Below are 13201 nucleotides of genomic sequence, written 5' to 3' on the forward strand. Positions count from 1 at the left end.
AAAAAAAGATAAGACATGAGTATTAATGGTTAGCTTTTTTTTTCTCACATAAAACTAATCTATGCAAATAAAGCAGGCCATCTAAGTGATTGGCTCTCTGTCCCTATTAGTCTGGGACCTAGGATGTTCCTTACTTAAAATAAAACTCTTTCTTTACTTCTTTCTCCCTCTTCTCTCTCTGGTCAACAAAATTGAATATATTTCCCAATTACAAATAGAAGTCAGTAGTTTTGGGAACCTCTAACATTACAAAGCTCTGTACTAGGTAAATTGATTTAAAGATAGAGACGGTACCCCTCACTCCCTCCAAATGATTACATTAGAACAGAGATCATGGGGAAAAAACATAAATGATCATAATAGGAGTGGCATTAAAAGCATATAAGCAAAATACATCACTGTATTCTTGACATCCAGAAGAACAGAACACGGCGGACTGTAGGCTCTTAAATACATATAATGAGCAAATTATGCATACACATTATGCAGTCTGGATGATATTTTATTTTTGCTACCAAAGATTGAACTCAGGGCTATTTTACCAGCTCTTTTAAATTTTTGTTTGAAGCAAGATCTAGCTAGGTTACTGAGGGTCTTGCTAAGAGCTGAGGCTGGTCCGGAACCTGTGATCCTCCTATCTTAGCCTCCCAAGCACTAGGATCACAGGTGTGCACCACCACACCAACCTATCCCCTTGTTCCTTAGTGTTCAGTGCAAACATCTCCAGCCATCTCTGCTTTCCTTCTCTCAAACTCTTCTCTAGCTGTGTCCTCTCCCCAAGTAGGTTCCCAGTCTGATGGTCCTGTTGGCCCATAAAACTGTGCTGTCAGCAAAATCCATTCTGTTTTCAAGGTGTTTCCCTATACCTCTACGTGAGGACAGTCACAACATGGTGGTAGTTAGGCTTCCTCTCCTCCTTCCGAGGAAGGTGACAAGTATATAAAAACTAAGCATATTTTTGAAGATACCGTATTGCTCTGCTAGCTGCCACCTTTATTCTATGCTCTGTGCCTTGGCTAGCTGCCATCTTTGTTCTGCATTGGTATTTAACTGGGCCGAGACTGACCGCTGCATGGAAGTCTCGTGCACAGCCCTCTTAAACACAGCCGATCGCCACTGAGACGTGGAGGCAGAGGCCTCCCTATGTTCAGCCTGCCACTCCCACAGCTAAAATAAAGGCATGTCTCAGCCCCTATCAGTGCCTCGCTTTGTTTTTGGTCTGGACAGATTGAATGTGAACCTCCCCAGCCCCATTCGTTTGCACAACATCCTTTCTTACAGGACACCCTTTTCCACCCTGAGGCTACCTCTTTCCCTCGAGGCTTCTCTGGTGGCTACTAATCATCTTCCACGTGGCTCAGAAAGGGGAATAAGCAATTTTTCTGAAGTCACAACTCCGATGCCACAATTCCCTTGCACTTGAGTGACAAGAGAGACATTGTTGGTTTAGATGCCATTTGTTCCAGAAAACCTATGCCGATGGCTGCTGTTTGTTTTAGATATAGAATCCCACTGAGCTGACGGCCTTCCTTTCCACCAGCGAAAGGTGTCATGGGCCATTTTGATGTGCTGCGTGGAACGGGATGCTCTAGTTGTCCTTTTAAGGAAGATGAAGATCCACCTCAAAATTTAGGTCGGTTGTCACAACAAAGCTATTACATTTCGGAAAGAAAGCCACTCATTCTGAGTCTGACGGTAGGACTCCATGTCATTACCTGTATTCACATATTCAATATTCAGAGGCCCTTTAAGTGTATTTTCAGACTGACATGAAGTTTGGCTTTAAGCTCATTCTTCCAGACTATTGACCTTCTCTTTGCTTCCATGTATGTATTTATACATTTTCAAAAGCCTTAATAATAATAATGACCTATTTAATCACTATATTCATACATGTGTAGGTATCAAATGTTATATATAAAAGACAATCATGTCTTCTGTCTATCACAGGACCATTAGAGGACTGGCTGAGAAATTCTGATCTCATCAACTCTTCTGGTTTTAAATGTAATCTCTTTGTTGATGGCAAATTCATATCTTTAGCACTTTCTCTTGTCAAATTTTTTGTTATCAGGGATCAAACCCAGAAATATTCTACCTCTAAGCTACATCTTTAACCCTTTCTTATTTTTTTTTTAAACACGGTCTTGTTAATTTGCTGGGAGTCTCACTAATTTGCTGAGGCTAGCCTTGAACCTGCAACCCTCCTGACTCAGCCTCCCTAGTGCTCGGAAGTATATGTGTACACCACTCTAAGCCTTTTCTCTGTATCTAAGGATTCCTAACTTCTGCTTCCTACTTTCCATGGCTGCCTGAATGTTTAAGAAACACCACTCACTTAGAGGGCCTAAGAAATGAACTCTTAGTTTCTTCATTCAAATTTACTGTTACTATTATCCTTTCACGTTTTGTTAAAGAATCCTTCTGCCATTATGAGTATACGTATCGGAAGCCCCGGCTTCCTTCTCGTCTCCTCTCTACACGTCTTGAAGATGTTGCGATCTCCCTTGCCTGGAATGGCTTTTCCCACCCATGTTTCAAACCTTCGCCTGCTCTATCTCTGACAATCACCTTACGTCATCGCCTCCCCCTGGCCCGAATCTTTCCGCCCAGTTGGTTGGTACGGCCATTCAAGCAGTGATTTCTCCCTCACTCCTGGGACGACTCACTGTCTTTGTTCACGACAGAACTATCTTAGGTTGGGCCTCTTGTAACAGCTTCTCACTGAACCAAACCTCATTAATTCTCCTGTGGTTTCAGAGCAACTTTCTACAAAACCACATCTGAGCTTGGCTCTTCTCCAATGAAAACCACCCATTGCACACACATTATCTTCTTAGAAACCTACTGTGTAATGAACATATCACTTTCTGGAAAGTTCTGGGCTTACCTCCCGTTCAACCTCCTATCTAGACACTCCTCATTGCCACCTAACCCGAAGCAACTGGCGCAGCCCTGCGAGTTGGTCCATCCGAGCATTCTCTTTACTTCTTTCCTCCATTACCTCTGTCCTTTTCTTCCCACACAAAGGTTCTGCTGTCCTTTTTGGCTCTCCCTTGGAAGTTTATTTTATTTATTTATTCTTTTGGTGGCACTGGGGGTGGAACCCAGGGGCTCTTCTACCTCCAGGCTATACTCCCAGACCTATTTTATATTCTATTTGGAAACAGGGTCTCACTAAGTTGCTGGGAGCCTCACTAAGCAGCTGAGGTTGGCTTCAAACCTGTGCGATCCTCCTGCCTCAGCCTCCCAAGCGCAGGGATTACAAGTGCGCACCACCATGCCTGGCTTCCCTTGGAAGTTTAAAACAGCCTCTTCTCTAACTCTCCCAAACATACCTGAATCTCCTTTGCTGATTTATTAAGTCGATTACTTTATCTCTCTTTGCTTCAAGTGTATACTGCACACACCCACTGACAGAAAAGAACCCATGGCTCTCTTTTACTACCTGGAGAGTCATTTTGTTCTTTCTCTACTCTACCTTGCTATCATGCTTTGCCCTTTCTACCAGAAAGCAATTAATATAGTTTTATGTCAAGGTTCCTGATCAGTTTTCTCCTTATACTATTTTTGTGTATGTCTGCAGGGGACTGAACCCAGGGACATTCTACCCCTACGCTACATCCCAGTCTTATTTCTTTTTTGTAGTACTGGGGACAGAACCCAGGGGCCTTCTACCTCTGAGCTACACTCCCAGACCTATTTTATAGTTTTCATTTGGAAACAGGGTCTCACTAAGTTGCGGAGGGCCTCACTAAGTAGCTGAGGCTGGCCACAAACCTGCGATCCCCCTGTCTCAGCCTCCCAAGTACCGAGATTACAAGCATGCATCATCATGACCGGCTTCCATACTTTTTTGTTTTGAAACAGGGTTTGGGGAGAGTACTGAGATGCAGGCTCCTGCTTAAAGGGTTAACGAAGCCACTCTGGCTCCTGAAAAGCAGCTGGGAATGCCAGGCTGGGAGCCAAGCACACTTCCTGTTATCAGTGACTTTTGCCAAGTTCCCTTGAAGGTCAGGAAGCAGCTCCAGGCCTCTTTGGCCTGCGTCCTATCCTAGAAATCTCTCAGATCATTTTATTGGAATGATAAACAGCTTGAGATGTTATGAGTGGTCACAGGTGTTCCTTACGTCTATTTGTAAAACAAAGAGTTGCTTTAAGTTTGAGATGAGTCCTTTGGTTTTACTTACACACATATATTGTTGCTTTGAGATAACCTTGTAATGTCTGAAATAGCTCACTTGTTAATGTAATCCATGAAGCTTTCTCTATAAAAGTCTGATTGCTCTCTCAATAAAACATGCAGTTGTACACGATACTCTGTATCCCCTGTGTCCTGTGTTCAGTGCAGCTCTACCCTGGGGTCTCCGGTGCACTAAACACTGACAGGTTCTATTAAGTTGTGGAGGGCCTCATTACGTTGCTGAGGCTGGCTGGCAGATAGTGTGTTAATGGAACTGATTGTGTGTGTGTGTGTGGTACTAGGAATGGAACCCAGGGGCATTCTACTTCTGAGCTACACCCCCAGCCCTATTTTTGATTCTTTATTCTGAAACAGGATCTGACTGAGTTGCAAAGGGCCTCACTGAGTAGCTGAGGCTGTCTGTGAACTGTGATCCTGTTGTCTCAGCCTCCCAAATGCTGGGATTTCAAGCGTGAGTCACCATGCCTGGCTTGAATTGATTTTTAAAAACTATATTTAGCTGGGCGTGGTGGCACACGCTTGTAATCCCCATGCTTGGGAGGCGGAGACAGGAGGATCAATCACGCAGGTTTGAAGCCAGCCGTGCTGGCTTAAGAGACCCTGTTTCCAAATAAAAAAGTATAAAAATAGGTCTGGGAGCATAGCCCAGAGGTAGAAGGGCTCTCAGGAACCTCAATACCGCCAAAAATAAATAAATAAATAAATAAATAAATAAATAAATAAATAAATAAAATAAAAACTATATTTAGGTATGAATATTCTACCAGGTACTTTTACAACGAAATCTACTGTTGACTTGTAGGATAGATTTTTCAGGGAATTAAGAATAAGTATTTCTTACAGTGTCAACTAGTTTAGGTAATATTTTAATTTTATAATCAACCATTTAATGAAAATAATACATTCTTATTGGGGAAAATCCCCTAATATAGAAACAAGTTAAACTCTAAATGTTGTAGAACTAGTAGCCAAAAACACTCTTTCCATGACTTCTGTGTATTTCATGTTTGTGTATTCTCCTTCATGAGACTACATTTTTCTCTGCTTTTAAAAATTAACTTTATAATCATGCATGGTGGTGCACGCTTGTAATCCCAGTTCTTGGGAGGCTGAGACAGGAGGATCACCGGCTCATGGCCAGCCTCAGCAACTTGTGAGGCCCTTTGCAACTTACTGAGACCCTGTTTCAAAATAGGGTTGGGAGTATAGCTCGGAGGTAGAATGCTTCTGGGCTGAATTCCCAGTACCCTTCTGCCCCCCCAAATTTAACTATACATGGACTATAATAGTTGTTTTAGAATTATGTCAATCCCACAAAACATTTGTGATAACTGCATAGTAATAAGCATCATATGGATATGTTTTTTTTTTGTTTTTGTTTTTGTTTTTACTATTCCTTTACTAGGGAGACTACCTTTATTCTGAGACATGTATCCTTGAAATTTTCAGTGTAAAAATAATTTACTTAGGAGTTATCTTGTTAAAAAATGGCACGTATTTCTATGTACTATCCCAGGTATTTCCCTTATGTAGTGATTACATAAATAATATATAATATACTTAGCTTTCTGGCTTTAAAATTATGAAAACTGTACATAGTTTACCAGTTAAAAATTTAGTAGGATAATTTTGTTAACTAAAATGTCACACATAGAGAGTTTAAAAACATATTTTGTCATATTCTTCAAGGTCATGCAATTTCCTTATTTGATTTACTTATTCTTAGATGCTAGGATTATGGATGATTTTTTTTTAAACTGAGACTCTTTAATGCTGTTCTGGAATACTTAAATAGACATTTTGGAGATTATTCCCCATCCCACACTCCTCTTGTCTGAACATTCAGAAGGTGACTCAGCTTCCCTGGCTCCGTGTAGCCCTTGTATCCTGATGTGGTCACCTGGGAAATGGTCCTCACTGGGCAAACTCTTGTAATTTACATATACCTGGAGTAAATGAATTCTCAAAATATATTCTTTCTTCATAGAATGGCTGTGGCTGTCATTGCAAGGACAATACATACGCGTCTCTTTTCTGTTTTTCTCTGGACTAGTCAGTAAATTAAAACAATCTCCCCTTCTCTAATCTTAAGAATTTTGTTTTAAGAGTATAAAATAGCTTTCAGATTTTTGATGAACTCTCCCCCGACTCCCTTCTATTCAGGGCCCTGATGTCTCGATAGATTTACTTGTGAATATATACTTTCAAGAAAGAAACAAAAATATTAGCTGGGCATTTGGTGCACACTTGTAATCGTAGTACTTGGGAGGCTGAGACAGGAGGATCTCTAGTTCCAGATGATGCCTCGGCCACTTAGTGAGGCCCTCTGCAACCTAGCGAGATCCTGTTTCCAAATAAAGAATTATAAAAACAGGGTTGAGGGTGTATCCCAGAGGTAGAATGCCCCTGGGTTTCACCTGCTGTTCCACACGCACACACAAAAAAGAAACTAAAATATTAAGTCTGATGTTTACATAATCATGATATGTAATTGTTCTAAATATTTTGTTCTTGTAGGATGAATGTTTTATACAAAGGCCATGAAATTCTTTCTACAGAATTTCTGGGGATGGCAGGCAAGTGACACTGCCTTAGGTGAGGGGCTTGCTGGGGTGAAACCTGAGCAGCTTTCTTAAGAGTTGGTCTCTGGCTGGGGCCTGTAAGACAGCACACAGATAAAGTAGCTACGTCACTCTTTTTTTTTTTTTATCTCTTGAGTTAGATTTCATCACATTTCTTTTGGTCTCAGGTAAGTTTGGGCAGGAGTGATGCAACACCCAGGCAGAGCAGAGCCAGTCCACCAACTGGCTCATCTCCAGCCACCAGATAATTCTGGTCCAAGAGTTCATTCATTGCAAAGGTAAGATGCTTCTAGGAAAGGTAACTGCCAACTAGGAAGCTAAAAAGTTAAAAAATACCTCTAAGCATGCTAGGTATATTTATCTATTGAGAGTTTAAAATGGTGAAATGTATAGCAACTTAGTCTATACGTAGTTTTCTGTAAAATTTCCAGCCTGCCTTGATGTCAGATCACCTGCAGTTGCTTAGAAGGAGGAGGAAAGAGAAATATATAGGCATCAAAATGCAGATAGTGGTCACATAGGAAGCCATAACAAACTGAATAAACATTGAAGTTTCAGCATAAAGCCATAGCTAATATCACAAGGTGCTTTTAAATAAAAAAGAAGCATGATGCTCGAAAGTCATAAATACTTGCAGTGCCTACATTTTTGTAATTTGGATCTTCAATCGTTTGAAACTTATTATTCAATTTTTGTGTTATAGAAAAAATTTTCTGAGTCTAGAGTGGTGGCACATGCCTAGTAATCCCAGTATTTGGGAGGCTGAGACAGGAGGATTGCAGGTTGAATGACAGCCTCAGCAACTTAGGCCCTCAGCAATTCGGTGAGACCCTGTTTAAAAAAAAATACAATAAGAAGGGCTGGGAGTATAGCTTGATAGTGGGATGACCCTAGGTTCAAGCCATTGTACCAAAGGAAAAAAAAAAAGAAGAGACAAAGAAAAAATATTTCTGTGTACATTAGGTTCTTTACTAGAAGCTTGATGGTATAAGAAAAAGAAGGAAGAGGAAGCAAGGCAGGGTTGGTACATGCCTGCAATCCCAGTACTGGGAGGCTGAGACAGGGGGACCATGGGTTTGAAGCCAGTGTCTGCATCTTAGCGAAACTCTCAGCAACTTAGGTAGACCCTGTTTCAAAACACAAAAAAGAATCAGGTATGGTGTCGCATGCTTGTAATCCCAGTACTTAGGAGGCTGAGACAGGAAGATCACAGATTTGTGACCAGCCTCAGCTACTTAGTGAGGCCCTTCACAACTTAGTGAGACCCTGTTTCAAAATAAAAGAATAAGCTAAGCATGGTGGCACATGCTTGTAATCCCAGCATTCGGGAGGCTGAGACAGGAGTATTGTGGTTCGTGGCCAGCCTCAGCTACTTAGTGAGGCCCTTCACAACTTAGTGAAACCCTGTTTCAAAATAAAGAATAAAAAATAGGGCTGGGGATATAGCTTGGAGGTAGAATACCCTTGGGTTTCATTTTTAGTACTGCAAAAATAAATAAATAAATAATAAAATAGGGCTGGAGGAAGCTTAGAGGTAGAATGTCTCTGGGTCCCATCCCCAGTGCCACCATACATACATACATACATACATACATACATACATACATACATACAGTAAAATAAAATAAAAATAGGGCCAGGGGTGAAGCTCGGAGGTAGAATGCCCCTGGGTTCCATCCCCAGTGTCACACCCCTCCATATACACACACACACACACACACACACACACACACACGCGCGCGCACACACACACACACAAAAGAGGTCATGTATTTCAATTAAGCTTTGAAGTAGTGGCTTCCTCACCACTTCTGCCTTCTTCTGCTCTCTTAGCAAGAATCCTAGGAATCTTCCTGGGGCTTTTGTGTGTATCCATAGCATATAATCCTCCTCTTCCTTGATGCCTGCCTCCTCCCGACCCACCCTGGATAAAGTCATAATGTTTGGTCAATGATTGTTGGTGCCGCCCAAACTTCAGAAGCGAGCCACACCTTGGTTTTTGTCTCTAGTGCTTCCTGTTCCCTTGGCTGCGCCAGGACTGGAGGGAGCGCCACTTCTGTGACGGCCTTAGAGTGGAGGAGGAGGAGAGAAAGGGCCAGGGAAAGAGGAGGCGGAGCCCAGGGCGTAGAAGTGCACAAATGGCAGGTTGCCACAGCTCCAGCAAGTATCTGTCACCTCCCTCAGTTTTGGAATGCCTGAATTAGGCGCTGATTATGCTAATCCCTGACTCCCTGGGCAGGCCAGCCTTGCTAGTTAGACCTCAACCGGCAAGTCACAAAGTCAGCATGGCAAAACAGGGCCTTTCCCCTCTTCATAGCAGAGTGTCTCAGGGTCTCCGCAAAACCACCTATAAGCATTATTATTATTTTTATTTTATTTTTTGTGGTACTAGGGATGGAACCCAGGGGCATTTTACCTCCGAGCTACAACCCCAGCCCTATTTTTTTACTCTTTACTTTGAAATAGGGTCTCACTAAGTTGTGGAGGGTCTCATTAAGTAGCTGAGGCTGGCCACAAACCCGTGATCCTCCTGTCTCAAGCTCCCAAGTATTGGGATTACAAGCCTGTGCCTCCATGCCTGGCTTTCTTCTTTTTATTTTTGAGACAGAGTCTGGCTCGGTTCCTCTGGCTGGCCTTGAACTTGGGATTCTTCTACTTTAGTCCCCTGAGTCCTGGGATTACAGCTGTGTGCCGCCACCCTGTTTCTTAATATGTTCTTGACAATCTTTATTGTTTTGTTTCTAATTCAATGATAAGCTCCTAAATATGTCAAAACATACTAGAAAGATATGGATGTTATTAAAATATTAAGGAGCTCTTTACATATGTATTAAGGATATACAATTCTTTTTTCTTTGGTGGTACTGGGGTTCCTGGAAACCCTTCTACCTCCGGGCTACACTCCCAGACTTATTTTTTATATTTTTATTTGGAAACAGGGTCTCTTAAGCCAGCGAGGCTGGGTGCGAACCTGCTCGATCCTCCTGTCTCTGCCTCCCAAGCGCGGGAATTACAAGCATGCGCCACCACGCCCAGCAAGGATATACGGTTCTTAAGCTAAATTTCCTACAAATGATATTAGTCAGGGGTAAGAGGAATTTAGGTGCACGTACCTTTCTGCCCAGGAGTGTAGATGCCTTTATCTGTCTGCACTAAGACCACATTTTCCTTTGTCCGGATGGCCACAGATCTTCTGTCTTCCAGATTGACAATGGCTCCTTTAGCGGAGAATGTGATGAAAGCCAGTGGGTCCGCTTGGGCCTGAGGGACCTAGGGGGCAAATGGATGCCTTCTGAGGCTGGCGTTGAGTCAAGAGATCTCTACCGCTGACTGTGAGTCGCTGTCACCAAACGTTTTAATTCATAAGTTGTCCCTTCCATTGAATAACCTACCTTGTCTCTTGCTGTTGCTTTAGCTTACCATTCAAATAAATTTCCTTCCTTCCTTCTGTTCCCTACCTCTCTCCTCTCCCTTCCTTCCTTCCTTCCTTCCTTCCTTCCTTCCTTCCTTCCTTCCTTCTCAGGAGATCAAATCCAGGGTCTTGCACATGCTAGGCAAGTGCTCTATTACTGTACAACCTCCCCAGTCCTCGACATCCTCTTCTCCCCTTCTCCTTCCTATCCTCCTCCTCCTCCTCCTCCTCCTTCTATATAAATATATTTTGGTACTGGGGATTGGATCTAAGGTCATTCTGCTTCTATATTACACCTTCAGCTCTTTAATTTTTACTTTTGCAAAACAGAGTACTGGAATTACAGGCAGGTGGCACTGACCCAACTCTCCAGTTCTTCATCATTCTTAAAAACTTTCCTCCTCTCAACAGGAGTTGTTATTTTTAAGAATCTTATTCCCTTCAACAAATTTCTGTTAAAAATCAAACAGTTTGGATCTTTTCCTTGTTACTATTTATAACTGTACTTACATTGTCTCAACTGAGGACTACTACTACTACTACTACTACTGACAATAATAATAATACTGGGGGTTGAGTTCAGGGGTATTCTACTACTGAGCTACAAGCCAGTTTATTTTTTATTTTTGAAACAGGATCTCGCTAAGTTACAGTGCATTGACCTCAAACCTGAGACCCTTCTGTCTCAGCCTCCCATGTACTAGGATTACAGGTGTGCACCACTGTGCCCAGCTAGAACAATATTATTTTGTAAAAATTGAACCTTGTGTGCATGAAGTAAAATAGTTCTCTGCCCTAGAAAGTCAGTTCTGTGGTGGCTCGTAAGATATATATGCAGGATGAAATATTTACCTCAAAGCTAATGCATTTGAAGACATTTTCTTCTGTCACTTGGTCTTCAGATATTTTGGTCTGGACCTCACCATAGTTGAGAGAGACTGTCAAAATGACGGGTTCAGTCAGATTAAAAAGCTGGACACAAGCTTTTTCTAAAGAGCCTTCTTGTAGAACGGAAGGGACCAGCAGAACATACTGCCTATAAAATTTAAGCAAGAACATTAAGATTGAATTTGTCATGAAAATGATTAGCTACTTAGCATTTCTTGTTTTAGTTGAAGAATTTTGTAGTTTAAGGAAAATGTATTTTTTTTTATGTTGGAATTACATCAGAATGTTAAGTCTAAGGACTTGAAATACACGAAACAGAAAGATGCTGGTTCACGGATCTAACTAAGAGATTCTCATTTGCAAAGAAGAATTTAATTGAAGTCTTTAGTTCTAGGAAGGTTAACCATGTCAGTATTCTCCTACAGCGCTTTTGCTCCTGAGCTGATTTGCATATCCCATTCCACATTTACCTATTATTTTTCTACCTTGTTTCTACAGCAACTGCATGATGTCTTTTTCACAATATAAGTGCTGTGTTATTATAATTCCTGTTCAGCATATATACTAGGCAGAGATAATGGTGCCATTCAATATGTCAGTTGTTGTACCAACTGACATATTTTTAATAATACTGTGAAATAATAATATCATTTTATAATATAATATCTGCAATAGAAGCATAGCAAGTTTGAATGTTTAATACCGAGCTCTATTTGCCTTCCACAGGTAATAAGAAAACTCTATGCAATCACTTACACTTTTGGAGACTGAGAAAGAGATAGATGAAAGAGATAAACACCCAGAAGTATTCTTGTCCACATTTTGATCCAACTTGGTGAAGAACTAAACAGACCGCGTTCACTAGGCCCACGTACAGGTTGGTGAGCTGGGAGCTCAGACATGCTCACTGGCCAGGAGAGAAAGCAAGGAACTATATATTCACACAGGAGCTTTTGCAACTATCATTACAAAAGGTGAGTCATCCCAAAAGTGCAATGCATGTAACCTAGTTGGAAATACTTTTAGAATTCTAGTCACCTCCCAGTATGCATGTCTAGTACATGTTACTGAACATGACATTTGATAAAGTGTCATTTTATAAAAAATCTTGTGGCAGTACGTCCTACACTTTGTGTATAATGCCTATGAGTGAATCTTTCATAAGAAAACTTAGTTTCATTTTGATAAATTAAAAATTAGGGCTGGGAGTGTAGCTCAGAGGTAGAATGCTTCTGGCTTTGATCTCTAGTACCACAAAGAGAAAAGAAAAGAAAAGAATTGATGTCTTACTGAGCCATTATTCTGTGGTTAAGAATGAAATCTATATTAAAAGTATAGTATTTCCGGGCGTGGTGGCGCACGCTTGTAATCCCCGCGCTTGGGAGGCGGAGACAGGAGGATCACGCAGGTTCAAAGCCAGCCGCGCTGGCTTAAGAGACCCTGTTTCCAAATAAAATATAAAATAGGTCTGGGAGTGTAGCCCGGAGGTAGAAGGCCTTCCAGGAACCCCAGTGCCACCAGGAAAAAAAAAAGTGTAGTATTAACTTTTTGCTGGCAATAGTTTCATATAGTTATTGTATAGTTATTGAAAATAATAGACCAAGGCTTAATGAAACTCAGATTGAAAAAAGGTTAAAACATCAGGTATTTTTATTACTAATTGTCGCTGTACTTTCCACTATACTGTATTTTTGCATGCAAATACATGCTCAAAATTTAAGATCAAGAGGAAATAATTAACTCTAGGTTGCAAGTTTTGTGAGTTTTTAATTATTATAATAATGAGGAAAAAATAAAGATGGAGCCTTTTATAGAGATCTCGTAAAATCAGGAGAGAGGCCTGTAGAGAAGTAGAGAGGAGTTGGGGGAGGGGAGAAAAGAGGGCAAGCGGACGGTACCCGGGGAAGGAAGCAGACTAAATAATGGTCTGCACATATATGAGTGTCTGCATCGTGCACTGGGAGGGAGGAAGGAAAGAAAAGGTATTCAGAAGAAAAGAGATCTGATAATGTTATGTCCAGATGTGAATCTATCACCATGAAAGTCACCAAGGTGTACAATTACAAGGCACCAGCAAAAATTATTTTAAAAAGGATGCCCTTTCTTGCTCCAAAT

At 41.3% G+C, this 13201-nt stretch overlaps 1 protein-coding gene across 1 annotated transcript in view; it reads right to left on the reverse strand.

Annotated features, from left to right (window-relative positions):
• Nucleotides 1–11988, reverse strand: part of LOC308269645 (ovostatin-like) — a gene marked incomplete at both ends in the record, with an annotated part of 66524 nt that extends 54536 nt beyond the window's left edge. Inside the window, 3 exons of the mRNA XM_080705010.1 lie at nt 9900–10056; nt 11051–11234; nt 11843–11988. Coding sequence (XP_080561136.1) covers nt 9900–10056; nt 11051–11234; nt 11843–11988 — 487 coding nt within the window. The remainder of the gene's footprint in view (nt 1–9899; nt 10057–11050; nt 11235–11842) is intronic.
• Between the last annotated feature and the right edge of the window lie 1213 nt (nt 11989–13201).

The sequence above is a fragment of the Muscardinus avellanarius genome, assembly GCF_963383645.1.
Source record: "Muscardinus avellanarius genome assembly, chromosome: 11".
Classification (NCBI taxonomy): domain Eukaryota; kingdom Metazoa; phylum Chordata; class Mammalia; order Rodentia; family Gliridae; genus Muscardinus; species Muscardinus avellanarius.